Raw genomic sequence first — 21,558 nt, 5'->3', positions numbered from 1 at the left:
AAGACTTTCCAAGAGGAAAAACAAACTGCAAACATCCGGGCCCAACACCAGATGGCGATCTATGCACAAGTGTGTAATCTGCAGCTCGTATGCCTCGAACATAATATTTTTATACAAACAAATTGGTCCGAGTTCAGTCTTTGAGTGTGAGACACCCTTTCTTGCCTGAGTGTGTACAACAAATGCTTAGCACTACCCTCTGATGATGCCTTACTGCTCGCCCACACTACCACAAATAGAGAGGCAGGTGCTACCTAATTTTACCTCTGCCTACCTTTGGGGTTCCACTAGACTCTGTATATACTATACCAAAATGAGGTATATTGTGCACAGAGCCGGCTTCCTACATCCGGGGGAAAGGAAGGCACCAGTGCGGAGAAGGGGTGCATAGCATGTGTGAGGCCTCCGTGTGTGTGCGCATTACGTGTTTACAGTTTTTTATGCCCAACAAAGTTGCAGTGTGTAGCTGTATCCACACAACGCGAGCCTCAGAAATGCAGAACACAACAGCTCACAGCTCTGGCTCCACATTCAAATCTTTATTAAGAAACTCCTTAAATGATTCAATCTTCCTTCACTGGAGTAACCGGCGCTGGCATGGAATTACCAGATGAATCCTCTGTAGTCCTCAAGCTTTTAGATCAATGCTGTCCATCCAACTGGGCCAAAACCAGAAGCCCGAAGACTCTGGAGGAGAAGCGGCAAGTTCATAACTTCCATGGACGGTGGGGCAGCTTTACAAAGTTCAGTAGTCAAAGAAGTCCAGCCTCCTTTTGAATATTCGCTCCCTTCCTCATGAAGGCCTGACTGGAATGTGACTGCACAGTTTAAAGGACCCGGCTCCCTGTCCAAGAGTACCAATTTGCTTCTCAGGGCTGCATTCGGATGGCGCCATCCAGCCGGATTACCTCTCCATTCAGCATGGGGTTCTCCACAATGGCCTGGACCAGGTGAGCGTACTCTCCGGGGTCCCCGAGGCGGCTGGGGAACGGTACCTGCCTGGCCAAGAACGTCCTCACTTTCTCAGGGAGGCCAGCCATCAGAGGAGTGGCAAACAAACCTAGGGGAAAAAAAGGAAGAGGGAACAAGGTCAGCCAAGCTCATGGGTTCCCCACAGTAGAGTCCATCATCTTTCTCGCGCACCTTTCGTTTCATACACATTGAACATAACTGAGCTTTCCCCTCAACATTTCATCTGGGGCCTATTTCCCACCGTTTTCACATCTTCCTTTATTAACGAGTTACAGGTGAATACAAGGCGCACACTTTTTATTTTGGTACAGCACTGGTATTTTATAAATATTCAAGACCACTCCTTTGGATTCAGATGGTGCTTTTAATTTAGGCTTTTTAAACGAGCAAAGGCAGCATCCCAGCGCTGTGCCTTTGCGACGGACCCGCAACGTTGCGATGATTAAGGTAAAAGTCTAAGGGTGCCTGCGAATTCAAGAAAAACAGAGGACCAAGTGTACATTGCCCCAGAACTCAGACACTGGCTTTTGTGAATGAAAGTACACAGAATCCCGCTGGCATCAAATATAGGGCCTGCCTTCCACCGTCACAAAGGAGGCCACACAAGATCCAAATATTCTCCAGTAATTAAATTCACACAGCAAAATAATAAGCCCTAGATTTGAGGCCAGTTCTTATGATAAAGATGGCTGCTTTGAGAGAAAAACTGAAATTCTTAGTATCACACCAAAATAAGCACAGGCATAGCCAATAGGTCTCTCCTAGGACACCTGTAGCAAATCTATTCGTGTTGCTTATTTTGGGGGTCTTGCAACCGTTTACAGCAGAAACCATTATAGGATGGCCAGCCGTTCCGATGGCCATCTTGGAATGGTTTTTCATAGAGCAAAATAAAAACCATTCCAAGATGACTGCGCAGCAGTCTTAGAATGGTTTCAAAACAACTCAATTTTGGCCGCCTATTGATACAGCACCAGACCGTGGATGGAGCATGTGGGAGGCAAGCTGGCGCCAGGAAATAGCAACCTTTGTAGATAAAGTGACTGAGATTCGGGAAATGGGGAGGGGGGGCAATTAGAGCAAGGACACAGACCGTGGAGAGAGAAAAGAAAATAGTGCTTGATGTGGACCAGTGGGAGGACACAACTCATCCAATCAAAACAGAATGAGCCTGAAATGCTGCTTGGACAGGACAATTATAAGAATAAAGGAGGACGCTTCAAATCAGGAGCAGGGAACCATGATGGACAAGAAATCCACTGAATGCGGAGAAGGGCAGACCCAAAACCACTCTCAGCTTATATTCGATCCAATCGGTCTACTGCCAAAAGCGGACGCGGCCTGTAGGAGAGACCTAAAAAACATATTTCGGTCCAGGACCTTATACTTTCCAAGAGTTCCTAGCAGTGTTTGCATCGGACGTGTGATGGTGATTTGCACACATGCGGAAGAAGATCCTTGGGTAGGATGCTTCATTTCTGCACGCATCACACGACCCTGGCAGGGTGCCATGTCCTGCGCTTGAAAGTAAAGTCAAACATCACCAGAGGTTAGGTCCTCCTCACTCCGCGTACACAGGGATAAGTTCAAGAGAGATCTAAATCTTCATTATCACACCAGGAACCCGCTGCATAGTCTACATGGGTGGAAGAGGAAAACAGCTAGAAAAATGTGTGAGAGTAGAGCTCTGGAGCATATCTAGTGTGGGAGAAGTAGGCTCCATTTTATACTGATCCGCAGAGAAAAGGGAATTGATTAAAAGTGTGTGCTTGCATGAGAAAGAGAGTGCCCCAGATGTGTTTCATACAACTTATACAAAGTTCTAAAGTGAGCAGCTTTGAGAAGGCAGCGCAGCCACTTTACGAAGACAGGAGCGATCAAGACTGATGAGTAACTCGGACTGATGGGCAATGTGAGCAGCTGATAAAGGTGTGCAGTTCCTAGGGAAAGGAGGGGAAGGGGAAGTCTTTTTGAGAAGTGCCCTCACACACCCCGGAGGGTTTTTGTCCACACCCCCTCTGTTTTTAAACTGGTCTGACTGGGGGGCTTTTAAGATATGGGGCACTTAATACCTCCTTACCACCACGCTTCTGCCCCCCTTATTTTTAAACCACCCTGAGGGCATCATTACACCGTAAGTCTCAGCTGCTGTTCAGGGACACTCTTGACCAAGTTCACACCCAACATGGCCGCCTCTTGAACCGGACTAACCACTCACGCAGTAAAGTCCCCGCGGCCTCGTTATAAGCCGCGACCCCGGAAGCAACCTTCATGGGGTCCAGAGCCAGGGTAGGACGGATGCAAGTTGTTCTGTCTTCAGGCGTTAGTATGACAAGTATATTCTTTGCGGCAATCAGAGCGCTCTTACCAAGACGACGGTAAGATTGTTACTTGCTGATTTGTAATATATGACTACATGTCCCTCTTTTCCGCAGTAACAAGAGCAACTACGTGCTCTGCCCCTTGGTTTGGCCCCCCACCTCCCAGGGGGAGGGGGATAGTGGCTGGACCGGGGGCCTCAGTGGAGGCCACCCCCAGGGAGCAGAGCCTGAACGCCAAGGTACAGGATTGGGTAGAGATAAGGGAAGGGAGACAGGGAAGGAGCTGGACCGGCAGATAAAAGGGCTGGTCAAGCTCAGCCGTAAATCTAGGGTAGGAATTTCGTAGGGAGGCAGGGGGTATTTAAAGGTGGGCACCGGGAACAAGGCCCTCTTTCTCCTGGAAATCTCGTCAAGTGAAGACCCACCCACCCGCTTAGGAATAGGAATGGGGGGGTTGGACAATGGGGAACGTTTGTCGCAGAGGCATAGCGGACTTGCAGGAGGTCCTTTGGTGTCGGAAGTGAAGGACAACAACAGAGCTACTTACAAAGCGATCCAAGAGGAATACAAAAACAGGTTGCGAGCGGGGCACCGACCACAAACGGGACAGTCAGGACCCAGGGGGTACTGGCAAGCTCCCCAAGGCCCTTGGTTCACGTGAACCGGAAGCAAACAATTAATTACACAACGATGGGCAGAGCCTGTGGTGTGGCATGGACGAAGTTGGGTACCAGTTACAGGGCCACCTTCGAAGAGATGGGTGGGGGAACAGTCAACCCGGGGCTGGCGGGTGGGAAGCACATAGGCTTGCCCAGGTAACTAAGAGGGTACGCACCAGAAGTAAAGAGTCACCTGGTTGGGTGGGAACAAACACTTACCCGGAAGGAAATGTGTGGACACCGGAAGTGAAAGGTCACCCGGCCGGGGGGAACCAGCTGGTTACCCGGGAGTGTGTGGACACTGGATGTGAAAGGGTCATCCTGCTGGGTTGGAAGCAGACACTTACCCAAGGGAGTGTGTTGCAACCGGAAGTAAAAGGTTACCCGGTCGGGCTGGAAGCAGAAGCTTGCCCGGAGTGAAAGGGAAGGGTTGCGTCCCAAGGGGATAGGTAACCAGGTCGAAGGGAGCTGCACTGAATGTAGGGCACCGTGCATAACGTAGGGGGTAAGGACACAGGCTCACAGGACAAAATAATGGTGTGTAAAGGAACGCTTGTAAGTTGTAAATGCCTAATAAACTGCGGCCTCAATTCCTCCATAGAACACAAATTTGGTGTGGTCTGAATTTATTGGGATTCGGGTGGGGCGACCATGTGGGGGGTGCCTCTGCTGTGCTTCCTTCGTCAGTGCTTGACCTTAATTCTTTTAGTGAGTTTTACTGTTCGTGTGCCGCCCGGATATTTGGTGGCTTTCCATTAAAGTTTATTTCACTTCACATTAGCTTCAGCTGCACGGGTCATTTTTAGAGATATGCTCGGACTTGCCGTCCCTCGGCAGTGACCCCCGCACTTATCTCCGCCTCCTGTGGTTTGCATTCAAATTGGGGCAGTTTAATAATTTACCGCTACAGTTAGTTCACCATGACCCCGCAGATGCAATTTGGCAACCACTCGGTTACCTTATTGGCAGTCTACACCTTCCTTGTTCTTGGGGCAAGTGATTGGCAGAGTGTGTTTACTTGTGCGTGATTTACAGACGTAAAGAGCACAGATCTCTCACATCGTGGCATAATCAAAAACCACGCTGGATGGATCATCACCGATTGATTGCTATCAACTCCGAGCACTCAGACGTTGCTTAAAAACGCTCCAGCATGTCTGTGGCTCTTCCAGATCACGATACCGGCACCACTGGTTGCAATGCCCGAAATTCTCTAGTCAAAATGCCATCATTAGTCACTCAGCACTCCACAGGTGACTTTTTATCGCTCTCAATTACTCAAACACCTTCCCCATTAGAGATCACCTTTGCAGTATGCGGGCGTTACCATCATTGTCACACTAAGCACCATTGCTGGTCTTCACTTTGACCTACATACGAGTGATCCCACAATGATGTACTGTTTCTAACTAGCCGTTGGTTTGCTTGTGGCACTGGCTTTCACTGTGAAGGTGGCACTGGAGTGTGAGGAGCTCCCCAAGACAGGTAGTGTAAATAACTGCCACTGTGGGAAATGGATATGTAGACTAGTAGGATTGTGAGAACCAGGGGCAGGTGGACTGTGTGAAAAGCTGGCACACCTGGCAGTCTGACATGCTGGTGCCAGTGGGCACAGTGAGAAGCTGGAAGTTAAAGGAAGGCGGGGACATTGTCACATAATGTGAGGCGGACACTGAAGGGCAATGTAACAAGCTGCAGGGGGCGCTGTGGCTGTGTGAGATTCCAACAATGGTGGGTAGACTGACAACCTGGCACTGGGTAGCAGGTGAGAAGCCTAAACCGCTGTGGGGACTTACAGACAATGTGCACTCAACCGGCACATTCCATTAGCACAAAGTATCTTTTCTCCTCCCTTAGACCACTCACATGTAGGGGGGCCATTCTATCTGCCTCTTGGTACTCACAACAGAAACAGTCTAGGTACCACAAGGAGTCCCAATAACAGCGGCAGCCGGGGCCGCCCGACTCCAGCGGCAGCCGGGGCCGCCCGACTCCAGCGGCAGCCGGGGCCGCCCGACTCCAGCGGCAGCCGGGGCCGCCCGACTCCAGCGGCTCGATTCCAGCTGCAGCTGGGGCGGCTCAATTCCAGCTGGGGCGGCTCGATTCCAGTTGCATCTGGGGCAGTTCGATTCCAGTTGCATCTGGGGCAGTTAAAGGACCATACTGGAGACCATACATTGAAGGAATAAGGTTTGCCGTGCAAACGTGTCGCAACACAATTTGTTAAATTGGCACAAAAGGAAGTGGTCACAAAGAGTGGTCTAATTTGCATGTTTTTTGTTAGGTCTCGCCTGTGTTGCAGCGCATGCGCAGCTCGCTTCCGAGATCTATTGTCGGTTTTCTGTCCAGCTTCTTTGGAAGTGGGGTTGGTGCATGCCCTGTCTCCCTTAGGCCCCGCCCATCCGTCATCTGTTGCTCGTCATACGCGTGTTGTGTCCTTGCCTCACACTCGAACCTCCCTTCTCTGAGAGGCTTCCGTCGTGTCCCACCACAACAAACCGGTGCTTGTCTGGTGGGTGAGCACTATTTGGTTCTCTGGGATTCCAAGGCCTGCCTTCCCATGCACCTGTGTCGGTATCTGGTCTCTCCCCCTTTCCTCTTCTCTTTGAGTGTGTGTTTCAAACCCGTCCCCTCTACGTCTTTGCTTTTCCCAGGTCTGCATTTCCTTCTCACTGATCCCTTTCACTCTGTGCCATCTCAGCACGGCGCCCGTTTTACGAGCGCCGCACTGGTTTCGCTACTTCCCAACTCCAGAGCAGAGCTGGCAGGCGGACGAGACAGAGGGCTGTGCTGCTTGCCTCAGAGCGGGGGGCACTGCTGTTTGTGCCTGCCCTGCTCCTTGCAGCTGCCCCAGCCATGGATTGGCTCCGATATCCCTGAACAACTCGAGGTATGAGCTTTATCAGCGCGCACAGCGCTGGTTATGCTTTCGTTGCTGTGTCCCTTTCCCTGCTCCATCACCCTACTCTCTCTCCTCTCACTCCCCCCCTCCTCCTCCCTTGCAGTCAGTTTCTGGGCTCCAGCTTCCACGACGTGTTTGCCATGCCTGTCCCTGTTTTAATTGTCTCATGCTGCCGCAGTTTTAATTTGTTTTGATTGCTTTCTGCTGTCCCGTAATCAGATGAAAGCACACTACTAGACTCTGTTACTTTTTTTCCACAAAGTATTATGTGTTTGGAGCTGCACAAGTCTACACTGAAGGGTGGAAATATGGCACAATTTTTAATGATGGAACCAGGATACCAATCCCCATTTTGGCACTTGCACAAAAACTGTAAGTGCGGGACAACTGTATGCTCTCCGCCTTTTTAAACTGTACTTGCGTATTCTGTAAATGTGAATGAAAAAATTTGTATATAATGTGGACTAGTACTATTTCAGCTACGGTGCCCTTTAATTCCAATTTCTATAATCCGGTCACAATCAGGCTATACATACACCATATTGTTCATGCACACGAACTAATGTCCGAGAAGCTCTTTCTACCATCAAATGTTTGTAAACACTCCTACTCATTGGAATGAGGTTCGAGCTGTATCGTATATGTAAAATAATCTAATATTACTTCGCTCGTTCGATTCCAGTTTGGACCAGGCTCTTTCTACTGGTTTTCATCATGGATTCAAGGCAACAACAGAACATCTCCCAAAAAGCATTGCAACCGAATTAGCCAATTATATTGCAAATGTTATTTCATGATTAAAATTAAAAACGTAATATAATAACAAGAGATGCATGTAGAGTAGCAATTAACTCTTCTATGCACAAATAATACATCCCAACCTGCATGTGGGACTTGTAGTTTGATGTGGTGGGGTTGTGGTAGTGCCTCAATGTAAGCAATGTTGGTGGTACCGTAAGATTAGCCACCAGCATATTGTGCTCAGAAAAGCAGATTGAAAACTCGGGATTGGGCAAATCACGTAACCACCCCGTGCCTAGGAACAGCGCCTAGAGCCCCCCAGGAGTGATTAGCCGCCCCACAAATCCAAGAACAGAATGGAAATTGTTTTGTCCCATAACTGGGGTGAATCATGTATGCAGTCTGCTTTTGTTTGGAAAGAGGAGCAAGAAGGCCATTATAAAAAGGAGGGGGGTCGGGGGGGGAGGAGGAGTCTACGAAAGAAAAGCAGGTAGTGTTTTCCCTAAAGAGAAACAAATTAGTTTACTGGAGGACACTACAGAAGAAAGGCTAAGCATTACCTAATCTGATAATCTGCATATTTCCTGGTAAGGCTTTAAGCACACACGAAGACTGTATTTTTGTTTCATACGGAGAGCCTTTACTGAGGTGCTGGCACTACTGGACAGTGTAAACAGTTAATAGATTTACACAGCTGTACGCGTCACTTCTCGCTTCCTTTATTTCACAAAAAGCTTTATGAAGTGATAGGAGAAAATATACCCCATTTAGATCAGGTGAGCATGATGTAGAATATTCTCTGTTTATGGCCCTGCTCCATACGAAATTCAGTTGAATGACGAGTGTGAAAGGCTCAGTGGTCAGAACATCTTTGAACCCGTTGTTGTTTTGGTTCCGCTTTTTTCACTTTGATTTCTCAAGGATCTGCCGCTCTGCTTAAGACCAATGATGCATCCTTGGTTCATCAAGTGTGCAGGTATTGAATTCATGTTATGCATTCTGCAGGTAATCCGGGATTATACCCCCAGTAAGCTATGTCCGCACTTTTAAAGGTTTAAGGCCATTTTGTGTGTCTCGTTTTGCAGGCTCTGAGGCTAGGAATGTGTTTTACAGTAGTCAGGTTGTGCCAGACAAGACACTCCTACGCTCCACCCTATGGTCAGTCGGCGTCAGAGGACACCCAGCTTCTCACAGTGAGGTTAATGGAGGAGATCTGAAGCCCAGTCGAAGCGGAGTGAATTTGTCTTTTCCTACTAAAACCAGAATATTGGTTTCGGCTCTGTTCATGTCGCAGAAGCTCTCATTGATAAAGTGGAACACACAGTCTAGGCAAGAGATGATGTTAAATGTGGTCCTGTGTAGGTTTTCACATCCAGAAATAGGTTTGCTTGTTATCAGCGTACATTTGGAATTTAACCTGGTACTGCTGTAAAGGCTTAATGGGCATACAAATGTTAAACAGCAGACCTGAGAAAACAGTACTTGGCATGCGAACGGTTCGATTTACCTGGTTTGACTTATAATGGCAGTCGCATTATTCATGGTGACCGTATTGTAATTTACACATGCGCTAGGATTCATGCTCCTTCGTCCATTGACTTCTTTGGCTTGGGACTATTCTTCCAGACCTTGTCAATCACATCTCAGATCAGCCCTCACTAATATACAAGTCTTACATTCTGGGGAAAGCATTAGGGCTGCTATGACCTAAGTGAACTTAGTAGGAGACTCATCAATTTATATGAAACTCTCTTCTTGTTGGTGCACTGGACCTATAGAGTGGACCAAGGGGCCATTTAGCATGGCGCTCGAGCTCAGAGGCCGGCCTAGGATTTAGTCAATGGTTAATTTGGACTATTTAACAAGTGTTAGTATTGTGGCTAGGAGTCTGAACAGCTGGGCGTGACCGGGGCCTCCGTGGACGGCTAGCATTAGGGCACAGTGTTGTAGCCCTTGGAACCCGCAACCAAAGCAGTAAAGGAGCCCCTGCTTTGAAGCGGCCCAAACTGTAAGGGCCCTTGCCCAGCCCAACGACGCCATAAGTGTACATGGAGAAGGGTGGCTAGAAAGTAATGAATACATAAATAAAAGGCATCGTCATTTACAATGCCAATAGCTTAAATTCTCGCAAATGCGAGACCTATTGCATTGCAAATGCTTGTTTTTCTTGCATTTGTTCAGGTCCATCTTTCTACCAGAGAAGATGCTCATAATCTCCTTCTTACCGGTGGGGACGTTACCTTTCTCCTTTTGGTTACAAGGCAATGCCAGGTACATCGATGGCAGTGGCCATCAACCCATGCGTGCCTTGCGAGGAGTGATAGTTAGGAGCAACTGGCTAGGCTTCTGGTTGTAATTAAGGCTTCTGGTTGTAATTAAGGCTACTGGTTGTAATTAAGGCTACTGGTTGTAATTAAGGCTACTGGTTGTAATTAAGGCTACTGGTTGTAATTAAGGCTACTGGTTGTAATTAAGGCTAATGGTTGTAATTAAGGCTACTGGTTGTAATTAAGGCTACTGGTTGTAATTAAGGCCAGAAGTTTGGTGCCAAATTCACCCATTAACAACCCTGTTTGATCCTGGGCCCATCAGTTCGTCTCACTGTGCTTTGTTTCCTATATCAGCCAAGACTCAGAACACCTGAAGAGGAGTTCAACCCAAACACGATGCACTATAAACAGTGGACATTCACATACCGAGGTTCTCCCTACGGTACCACGGATAACCCTTACAACCCTGAAGACGAGGACTCCTGCCACAAACGGACCCTGGCGGTCCCAGAGCCGGCAGATAAAGGCATTAACAAACTAAACCTTAAGACCTTGCAGCTCAGGTCCAAGCCTGCCTCAGCCCGTCTTACATCACACATAGATTAGTGGCTATTAGAATGTCTGGAAGTAAAGCTCATAGGCGCTTCATGACGTCAATGAGTTGCTGTTTATAGAGGGGATGCATGGCAGTCTGTGACTGACTCATCCCACCGTCTCAAAGAATGCCTGACTGAGGAGAACTGTGTTATTTCTGTCAGGGTAGGGGGGTGTGCAGCTCAACCTCAGGATTGGACGTGCATTCCTTCTTTCCACAGCTGGGGTACAGTTTTGCATTTTGTTCACTTTCTGCTCAGGGTGAAGGGGACTGCCAGCAACACCGCGTGCACGCTCTCAGCGGATGCCGGAAAATGACACTATTTTTATGAAGCGTGCTACTTAGAATATATTGCACTCAAAGCGTTTGATTGTGATGTGTGTGAATTATTGGAGACAAAAACTGAGAAACCAAATACATTTTAAAGAAAGACAATTTTAAGGATTGTTTTTTGGTTTTTTTTAACCGAGAATTAAAGGAAACATTTTAAAGGAAGAATCATTTTAAGGAAAAATCCAAAATTACAATAAACTTGGGTGGCGTTTAGGACTACGGTGGGGGTTTTGGGGATCAGGAATTATTTGAGTTTGGGCAAAGAAAAGGGTTTTAATAGGGCTCCGGGATGGGTGGATTGTAGGGGTGGGGATTGGTTTTTAGGGTTCATGGATAAGTGGTGTTTAAGTGCGTGAGGTGTTTTGGGATTTCAGGGATGGGTAGAATGTACGGGTGTTGAGGGGTTTTATGGTTCATGGATGGGGGAGCTTATGACTGGTAAGAGATTTTAAGGTTCAATTATGGGTAGCGGCTGGGGTGGTTATGAATTTTTAGGGCTCAGGACGGGTTGCAGTTTAGGGTGGTGAGGTGTTTCAAAGATTCAGAGATCTGTGGAGTTTGGATGAAGAAAGGGGTTTTATAGTTTAGGAATGGATATTTTGGGGTGAGGAGTTTGTATGGGTCATGGATGGCTGGCGTTTAAGGGCGGCAAGGTTTTTAGGGTTCAAGGGTGGGTGGAGTTAGGAGTAGAGTGATTTTATGGTTCAGGGATGGTGGATTATTGGGGTAGAAAGGGCTTTTAGGCTTCACCGTTGAGTGTAGTTTAGGTGTGGCGAGGAGTTTTAGGGCCACGGATTGATGGTGTTTTGGGTTTGTGAGGTGTCCGCGATGGATGATGTTAACGGGTAGCGAGTGTTCAGCGAATTAAAAGCATCCAAAGGAAATGTTTGACAATGTAAAAGATATAATTATGAAATAATGTCCCTTGAAGTTCAGAAATAATATCTCCCACAAAAATGTTTCTGAAAGTAAGACCTGCAACCATTGCATTTACACTTAAAAAATAACCATAGAAAAGCCAATTTGGACCAAACAGACATTATACGAATTGGGTTCTATCAAAAATGTAAACGTTTTGCGTTTGTTGAACAAGCCTAACCTGAGTGGAATCAATATGTATAGTTTAACAAACTAATAAACAACCAGTTGTCCAGTGTCAGCCGCATCTTTGAAACAATGACGCACAGACGCCGCCAGCACAAGTTAATGTTTAATCTAAGACCTTCAAGGGGCTGGAGGTGAGAAACAGGTTGACTGACATGCAGCCAGGAGGAAGGGCAAGGTTTTGAAATAAGACATGACCACGCCATTCGCCTGCCCCACGAGAGTCCCAGGGTAAAGGGCACGGTGCCCGAACTATCAGTGCTGCCACTCCCTGCTGGGGTAGTCAGATGAAAAGTAGGAGTCAGTAAGAGACGAAGATAGCGAGCTCTACTTCCGCACAGCCTCTTGGCACTTCGACAAGTCTAGATGACTATTTGAAAGAGGTAACCTTCAGCTTACACTAAAAAAAGGAACTCTTTGATAGATTTCACTTCTTTTTTCAAGTACATAGTGGGGTTCGCCGATGGGCCCTTCAGCGCTGGGACTCATAAAATTAAGAAAACTCCAGAAGCCAACCCACAGGCCAATGCGAAAGTCCATGTACAGTGTTAACATGTTATCTGGGGCTCTTCATGGCTCGGCAGACAGTGCTTCAGACCACCTCGGCCGGACAGAGGCTTTCCACGAGGCGTCTTTTCAAGAACTAAAAGAAGCACTAAAAAGAAGTACACTGTGCAGAGTCCAGTGGGTCCCCAATTGGCTTACAGAGGCTAAAGTAGATAATACTAACGCTCTCTTTTGTGGTAGTGCGGGCGAGCAGTTAGGCTCATCAGAGGGGAGTGCTAAGCATTTGTTGCACTCACAGGGGCAATAAATGACACATACTCAAGGGATAAATTCGAGACCAATTTAGAATAACACTTTTTTATATATATATTTTCAAACCAGAACTACGTTCAAAGGTGAGTACTGTATTTCTTATTAATTTCACAAAGCTAGCAAATAGTTGAAAGTCGTGCGCAATGAACATACATTCCTATGGGAGGAAAAATCAGGTAGGTAAAGTACAGACAGTTTCAGGGGTTCATCTTGCGGGTTTGGAGTAGCAGGAGGCCAAGGTCCAATGTTCTACCAACAGTTCGTAAGGTGCGTCTCGAATTCCACCACGAGCAGGGTGCTGGTGGAGTGGGTATCTGGTGCACCACTGAGTAGGGGTGCCTGCTGAAGACAGGCTGCACAAGGGGACTTACAGGCAAGTACGAGAGCTCCTAATTAGGGGCAGAGGTCATGAGGGCCATTAGGGACACAGGAGCACAGCCGGTTCATCGTTACCCAGGCCGGGCAGGCTGGGTGCAGAGTAGGTTGGTTGGCTGGAGATGGTGCGTAAAGGTGCTCCTCGCAGTCAGGGTTCAACAGCTGGCAGGGGCAGATTCAGGACTGCTGGGCCACTCACGAAGTGAGTCTCAGGGGTTCTGATGTCCCTCGGTGGCTGCTGGGCTCTGGTACAGTTGGAATCCTGACTGGACTCGTAATTGTTGTTTTTGTTGCAGGGCATCTGGTACCCCTGGGAATGGTGCTGAACGGCTCCAGTAGGTCCTGGTGCCTCCACACTTGAGAGGGAGACAGATATGACCTTCCAAAACAAGAGTACCTCTTTCTGGTCAGCTGCTGCGCAGGTCGGGCTGGAGAGTTTTAAGTCGGTGGCCTGGACTCTGCGGTCTTGGTGTCTGCAGACTGCATGGGAGTAGCTCCTCTACTCCGAGGGAGTTCTTGGCTATATGCGAAGGGCTGGTGGTTCTCTGGGATTCTTAGAGGCCACACACTGGCAAGACGAGACAGTTCCCCTAGCTTGTCGAGTCTTGAAGATGCAGTGTTTCGCACCAAAAGTCCGTAGCAGGTACTTCGTTCTCGGGTTCAGCAGATCTTCTTTGTGCTCTTCAACTTTAGGACCATTGAATCTAAATTTCTGGGTCGAGGGGTGCCACCTAAATACTCAGTTTAGGGGCATTAAGAGGAGTACCAGGCAGTGGCCAATGGGCTAGCTACCTTTACGGTAACTACACCCTATATACAACCACTTCCTGGGGAAAGTGGACATAACTTTGACAGGCTAATTCTCTCCAAACAAATGTGGAGGAATCTAAAAACTGGGGTCCACATCAGTTGCACCAACTTTCGGGTGGTGCTGGCTAGGTGTTGGCACACTTCCTAATCTTACTAATGGGGTTGGCATCTTCCACTAGCTGGAGAGGCCAGGGTTGCATTTCAAAGGTGGCATGGCCTTTGAAGCTTCCCACCCAGAAAGAAACAAGGTGTGACCACCTCTGCCCAGAGCAGGCTTTATTCCCAGCCTCTGAGAGCAAAGGCTGACCCCAGGGGTTCCGAAACATGTCTCGTGATGGCAGGCTGGTTGGGACCAGTCAGCAACCACACTAGTAGTCTGTTGGTTTTCAAGGGGCACCTCCAAGGTGCCTCTGGGTGCATGTATTAATAAATACGACACGGGCATCAGTGCAGGTTTATTAAGACGAGATGTTTGGTACCAAACATCTTGGGGTATAGTGAAGCCAACATGGAGCTAGGAAACTCGTAATGATGACTGTCCAGCCCATGCACTCTTTATGGCTTCCACGTGGACTTACAATGTCTAACAAGCATTGGCATAACCAATAGGCCTCGCCTTTGGGACCATATAAGTGTTTACTTATCCAGTACAATATCCTTGGTGCAACATCATCAACTGTTGCATGGCTAAACACGTATAAGGGCCCAAAGGCGAGACCTATTGGATATGCCAATGCTGGTTTTCCTTCTTATGATCCATTTTTCTAAATCCAGCAGTGGAGAGAAAGGAGAGATTTGTGGCATCATATTTATTTGTAAAATATTTGTAAAGTGCTATAAGGTCGCAGGAACGGCAGAATGCGCTGTATAAAGCGTATTATTAACTTGCGAGGCATTCATTGTCAGAGCCTGGGAGCCAAGATAAATTTACGGGCTATGTAGGCTTTAATGTACAGTCACTAAGTCAAATTCCATCCTATGTTTAAAAAAATCCATTTACAAAAAATACAATATTTTCACCCACTGTGGCAGTTTAACAGAAACACGCCGCGCTCGTTTTTTCAGGTGACTGCGGGCCTTCACGGTGCTCAACAGGTCATTAAGTCAAATGGGCAAGAGCTACCTACCATTCACTTCATTTTACGAGGATAAATGAGTACCAGAGACCGTGCGCCAACAGTATCTATTAAACTGCAAGTTCAAATACCAACGGAAACTGCTCAGCCTTTCATTCTTCAGAGGCCCATGAAACAAGTAAGGTACAATACCATCTATTATTCAAGCACTTCAGGGCAGACCAGTTTGTAGCATTCACAGTATAAAATTGTCGTGACTTAGGAAATATGACTCATATGGACACCACGGTACATGGATAATGGGCGGGGATGGATACTCTAGGATAAAAACTGAGAAAGGAAAACACAGACACTTGGGTCTGTATCTAAATATTGACATGGGCACGATGAAACTGAATCTGGGACAGGGAATCGGTGGCAGTGACACGCGGACAGGAAGTAGATGACACTGGTTACAGCGAAACATGGGACGGAAACATTGGGACAAAGAAGCACTTATTTTAAGAGCCTCTTTAGCACAGTGTCTGGGGAGTCATTATAAAAAACAATTAAAGCTTCGAAAGATGGCGGCAGACTTTCCACGGCAAGCTGCATACGCAAAGCGGCATTTTCGTTGCTATGACAACAAGATGGCGTCGGACTGTCCACAGTCCATACGGACACGCGCATGCTGTTTGCTTTGGACAAATGGCGAGAGCAAGCAACCATCTTTGTCCATGCAGACGCGTGCATGTATGCCTTTGGCAGAATTGATTGCAAAAGGTACTCGCATGGCGAGAACAGCGCATGCGTGGCTATCGTCAGGCGAGACCTAAAAATGGACTTAGATAGTGCAGGGTCATATCTGCTTAGGCAGATATGTCCACACATGGGCTATAGTGCACCCTGCCTTCAGGCTGGAAAGCCTGCTGTAGGGGTGTCTCATGCAGTGTCTGCAGGTATGGCACACATGTGCCATGTCGACTCTTTGGTTTTGTGTGCACCAAGACACGCAGCCTCCAATGGCGGTTTGCCTGATCTTGGTGACGGGTCCCTAGGGTGGCACAATTTGTGCTGCAGCCCCAGGGGATCCTCTTCAGTCTGCCAAACCCTGGGTACCAGGGGTACCATTTAATAAGGACTTACAAGGGGGCTGAAATTGTGCCAATTGTGGAACAGTTTTTAAGGCAAGAACACTGTTACTGGGAGCCTGGTTAGCAGGAACGCAGTACACGCCGGTCAAAGGTGCATCAAATATCAGGCAAAAAGGGGTGTGTGAGGGAGGTACTGCAACAAGTAACCAACTTCCTACAGGCAACCTTTAGACAACATCCAAGAGTTGGAAGAGCGCCCCCTCGGTGCAATCAATCAATCATAGTATGTACGCGCAGGGACGGCGCACGACTTCAGAGGCTGCAGCAGTCATGAGGCATGTTTGACGAGCTCCTTCCTGCGAGGAGGGAGGCGCTGCACCGAGCCTCCGGTTTGAAGGCTGCACCTACTGTCTAATTCACAGAGACAGACAAGCATTGGCGCTTCTGTTAAGCAGATATATATATTTAAAGTTCTAAATAACCAATTTGGATCTGCCGGGTCCTGGCAAAAGTAGAGTGAAATGTAACAAGAAAAAAAAAAACAGGGTGCAGTATGGGCAGAGGCAGGAACGGACAACAAGCCAAACAGGAGTGCGAGAGACATGCACCCCTGTGGAGTGCTGAATGAAAAATAAAGAGTCCCCTCAAGGCAGCTGTAGAAGGATACAACTCATCCAATTAGAAGCAACATACTTCAGCAATGCTCCAGGGGCGGGACTAACAAGAATCAGGAGCAAAACCATTTAATCAGGAACAGAAAACTGAGCTAGACAAGAAAACCAGCCAATCACGAGGAAGGGGCTGCTCCAGAGACCACTATCTATTGTACTGTAGACAATAGGTCTTGGACAACAGCCAGGTAACGCGGTCTATATGCAAGAACTAAAGAGGGGTGCTCTCTTAAAAAGGGCATGTCCTTTTTAGAAGCTCAGGGCTCCACACTGAATTTAGTTAATTGTATAGTTAAATAAAACCATAACAAAACGACACCATGTTGGTAATATAAACAGGAGTTAAAAATAAGACACACACTATTTGAAAAAATGGAAATAAAAAGTAGGCAGATCAGTTAAAATGTCAATCACAAAAGATAATTTTTTGGTAAGTGACAACTTATATCAACATCATTATAGTACCAGAGAGAAAGTGCATAATCCAAAAGAAATCATTAGAGGGACACCCCGAAGTTAATTCAAATGTCATTAGTTGGATCCCAGCATGAAGGGGATCTATGGCAATTCTTTTTTTTATTTTTTATAATAACTTTTGACAGATGACCTTTGGATCTGTGGATTGCACGCATGCAATGGCAGCTTGCATGCAGGAGCAAATTCCCTGGTCATTAAAAAAAGTTTTCAGAAGAATAAATCTTTCTTTTATCAATCCTGAACATACACACACAATGTTTGATTAGACAGATCCATAAAACAGGGTGGAGGCTTAGCCTGCATACATCGAAATACACTCTGTATAACATTCGAAACCCTCCGCCCTCACCTCCAGTGAGTACCTATGCATCAACATCTCTAGCAATCACCGCCCAATATGCAAAGTACACACATTCTACCACCCCCTGGAGACAATCTTTCCTTCATTGAACAATTAATGGAAATAATCTCCTCCAATGGACACCCTAGTTTCCTAAATATTCCAGGAAGATTTCAACCTACACTGGTCTAACCCAAATGATCTAGCTGTCAAAGGTCTAAAATCCTTCCTATTGGAGCACGAGCGGACACAATATTGTGAAAGACCAACCCATAACAAGGGTGAAACTCTGGCCTTCATCTCCAAAGGAAAACCCATCTCAATAGCGGTCATTATCCCCGGTGATTGGTCTGACCATTACTGCATCTTCTTCATAATTAAGAAGGAGGTATCACCGAAGAGGGTCCAACCCAAGGAAAGGAAACAATGGAACGGGAACCTTAGGAATATTAACTCCATGAATCTAGCAACCAGCTGTAGAAAGGCCTTGACTCCACAGTTGGACATGTCGGATGTGCATGTCCTCACGGACTTCTAAAACACCACCATTGCTGGCATACTGGACAAAATAGCCCCTCTACAACTAAACAGCGCCTCCGTCAAAATCTCCAAACCTTGGTTCAACGACAACCTAAACTCTGAGCGCCGCAACCTAAGGGCAGCTGAAAGAAGCTGGAGATCCGTGCCCTCCACTGAACATCTAAAATACCTTCGATCGATCAGGAACACTAATAACAAAAAAATCAGAACTGCAAAGGCTGACTTTTTCCGAACACAATTCAATCAAGCCAAAAATCGCCCCCAAGAAACTATTTGAAATTGTTAAACAATCGAGCAAGACACCCAGCAACTCTGACATGGACTACGGCCTTCCATCTTGCGGCGAGTTGGCGGCCGCCTTCACCGAGAAAACGAAGAGCATCAGTATTTACCTGGAAGCAAAGAAGGCTATTCTCCCATCAGCAGGGAGGGCTGATCCAGCTCACCATGAGAAGCTCAGACCCTCCAATACTGGCACCAAGAACAACGCCTCTTGGTTCTCCTTTACTCCCCTCAGCGATGGAGTTATTTTCAAACACTCTGCGGGTTATCAACCCATATAATCATTTGACCAACCCGCTACCACCACCCATCTTCAAAGACATCAAGGATACCATCCTCCTTTTTGGACAAATATTATCAACGCCTCGCTATCACAAGGCACGATCCCCGACTGCTTAAAAGTAGCGCAGATCTCCCCCATTCTAAAAAAAAAAAAAGAATGCAGACAAAGCTGATCTCAATAACTTACGGCCTTATCTCCACCATCCCCATGCTGGCTAAGCTGCTGGAAAAATGTGTGCAGATGCAACATTGTGCACACATGGAGTATTTCCAACTTCTGGACCAACATCAATCTGGATTTAGAAAAGGTCCCAGCAGGGAATCTGCTCTCTCACATTATGGATGACATCTTGATAATGCTAGACCACAACGAAGCATGCCTCCGACTCTCCTTGACCTTTCTTCAACATTCAACACTGTTAACCACGACAATCTCTTATCCAGCCTTGAACACAGGATGGGCTTTTCAGGGCCAGTATTGTGATGGTTTACTTCCTTCCTCCATAATAGATTCCAAAAATTCAAGATAAAGCAATCCCTATCCCAACCCTCCTCAGTCTCTATAAGGGTTCCACAGGGGTCGGCACCATCACCGATACTCTTCAATTTATTCCTAGTACCTTTGGCAAATGCTTTGAATCCTGCGAACATCCTCTTCCATATGTATGCGGATGACACTCAACTTTATCTAGTAATCACCTCCCCTGAAGACTTCGTCTCACTCAACTCTACCCTTTTGGATACTCAAAACTGGCTAACTGCCAACCACCTCATGCTCAACACCTCCAAAACGGAATTCCTTCTCATTGCTCCACTGCATCACACCCCCAAGATCGACCACTGGCTGAAACATCTTACGACTTTCAACTGCACTCCCCAAATTATCAACTCTGCAAAATCCCTCGGAATCACACTGGATAAGCACCCGAGCATGCAGAATCATATTAGCAATTTAAGCAAGTGGGCTAAACACCAGATGAACACACTAAGGAATATAAAACATTTCTATCCACAGAAGGATTTCAAGATGGCGGTGGAAGCTCTGGTGCTGCCTCGGCTAGACTATGGTAATTCCACGCTTTGTGGCCCCACTAAAAGCGTTCATTAATGCAGCAGCTAGACTGCTCACTGGTTCAAAAACAAAAAAAAAAAAAAACAAGGACATCTCCTCAGCCCTCAAATCCCTAAACTGGCTGCCACATGAGGCAAGAATACAGCTAAAGATAGCCTGCATGACTCACAAAGCCCTACATCTGAAGACTCCCACGTATCTGGCTCCAAAACTACAACTATCGGGAGGTTGCAGAAATTGAAGTGCAAGTTCTTGGCTCTTAAAACCACAGATCTTCCACAACATGAGAACGAGTCACAGAGCCTTCTCAGGCACTGCCCCAAAGCTCTGGAACTCTCTTCCTCCAGAAGTCCGACAAATTTCCTCCACGACTACCTTCAAAAAGGAAGTAAAAAAAAACCTAAAGTTTAAGTTCTGGCCTTAAAACAGCTCTGGCCCACTACCCATTGAATGCCACCTGATTGACAAGGAGATTGCTGGCACCTTTGAATGCCAGCATTCTCCTGCCATTCTCATTCATGTAGCAAAGATTTGAATACTCTTCTCCATGGTTTGTATCCCACATACCTTAACTACGGTGCACGACTATCTTGTGGTATCATGTATACTCTTGTATTACCGATCCAATTGTAAAGCGCTGCGATACCCGCCTGGGTTAAGTTAGCGCTATATAAAACTTTGAAAATAATAAATAAATGTGGACAATATTCTCAGCCCCAATATTGCCAAGTCTGCAGGACGTTCTTGTAGATACTTTAGTCCATTCATTTTCTTCGCCTGGGGCTTTGCCGAAACGGTAGTGCATAAAGTCGATTTTCACTTTTCTGGACTAGCCAGACTCCAAAGATTCCAAATATGTTTTTTGTATTCATTAATTACTGACCAGGCATGGGCTCCAATGGCCAATTTCTCCTTATTTATCCTTTAAAACAGATACTTTCTTGGTTATCTTATTAATATTTTAAAAGCGGTTTGTGGAAGAGATTTTGCCCTTACTGATTGGATACCTAACTCATTTAGTTCTGTGTGTAAGAAAATGTTGGCAGGAGTTCTCTCATTCCATTACAACTCTTGCCACAAGGCTTTACACAGATGATTTTCCCGAGGCAGTTCTTATTCTATTTCACGTACGTCCCCATCCTTGCTATTGTTTTCTCAGTGAGACCGAATTCCAGTCTTATTTGTGCAGGTGACGCTTTCAGAGTTGGATGTAAAAGTGATTTGAAACCTTTGGATAGGATCAAGTTTAGGAGAGCTGTATCCCTGCCACAGAGGACATCACTACCATATGAAATCGCTGGTAACAGCCTTGCTTAAATCACTTTCAGTAATGATGCATAACTTGGACCTTCCAGAGTTCTTTGTAAAATGCAAAAAGCCTTAGTTAAGAAAGTAGCCTTTTTTTTTTATAAGATCCATTTTATGTGGTTTCAAGGTTGCTCGATGATCAAAAAGAACCCCCAGATATTTATATCTACACTGGGCCAGGGCTGTGCGACAGAGGATTGGACAAATAACCAGACACCGACAGCTGGCTGCACAATGCAGTGATCCACAGCACAAAGCAGCTAGTTTACTGCGCTCGTCATTCCAGGATTAACTCAACGTACCCATGAAAAGCTCCTCAATCTTTCTCAGTACTCACGGGCAAAATGACCACTTCCGCCCGTGCCCTGCAGTCCACCAAAGGCACCCTGGCCCATCCGCAAGCCAAGTAAAACCTTCACAAGGCAGACCGCATGGGAGGACAACACAGCTTCAGAGGACTTGGGATCCTAGGAAGCACGATGGGACCCCGCTGTGCCAGGACTCCACACTCCCCAAGACATATGAATTGATCAAGA

The 21,558-nt window shown here is 46.7% G+C and overlaps 1 protein-coding gene across 1 annotated transcript in view; it reads right to left on the bottom strand.

Annotated features, from left to right (window-relative positions):
* Positions 1 to 518: 518 nt before the first annotated feature.
* HSD17B10 (hydroxysteroid 17-beta dehydrogenase 10) overlaps positions 519 to 21,558 on the bottom strand; it is a 43,156-nt gene continuing 22,116 nt past the window's right edge. Inside the window, exon 6 of the mRNA XM_085629869.1 lies at positions 519 to 1,060. Within this exon, the coding sequence (XP_085485995.1) occupies positions 870 to 1,060 (191 nt within the window). The 3' untranslated portion in view covers positions 519 to 869. The remainder of the gene's footprint in view (positions 1,061 to 21,558) is intronic.

Source organism: Triturus cristatus, chromosome 10, assembly GCF_964204655.1.
Source record: "Triturus cristatus chromosome 10, aTriCri1.1, whole genome shotgun sequence".
In the NCBI taxonomy this organism is placed as follows: Eukaryota; Metazoa; Chordata; class Amphibia; order Caudata; family Salamandridae; genus Triturus; species Triturus cristatus.
The sequence above is the reverse complement of the archived record's forward strand: the minus strand, read 5'-3'. Positions and strand labels throughout refer to the sequence as shown.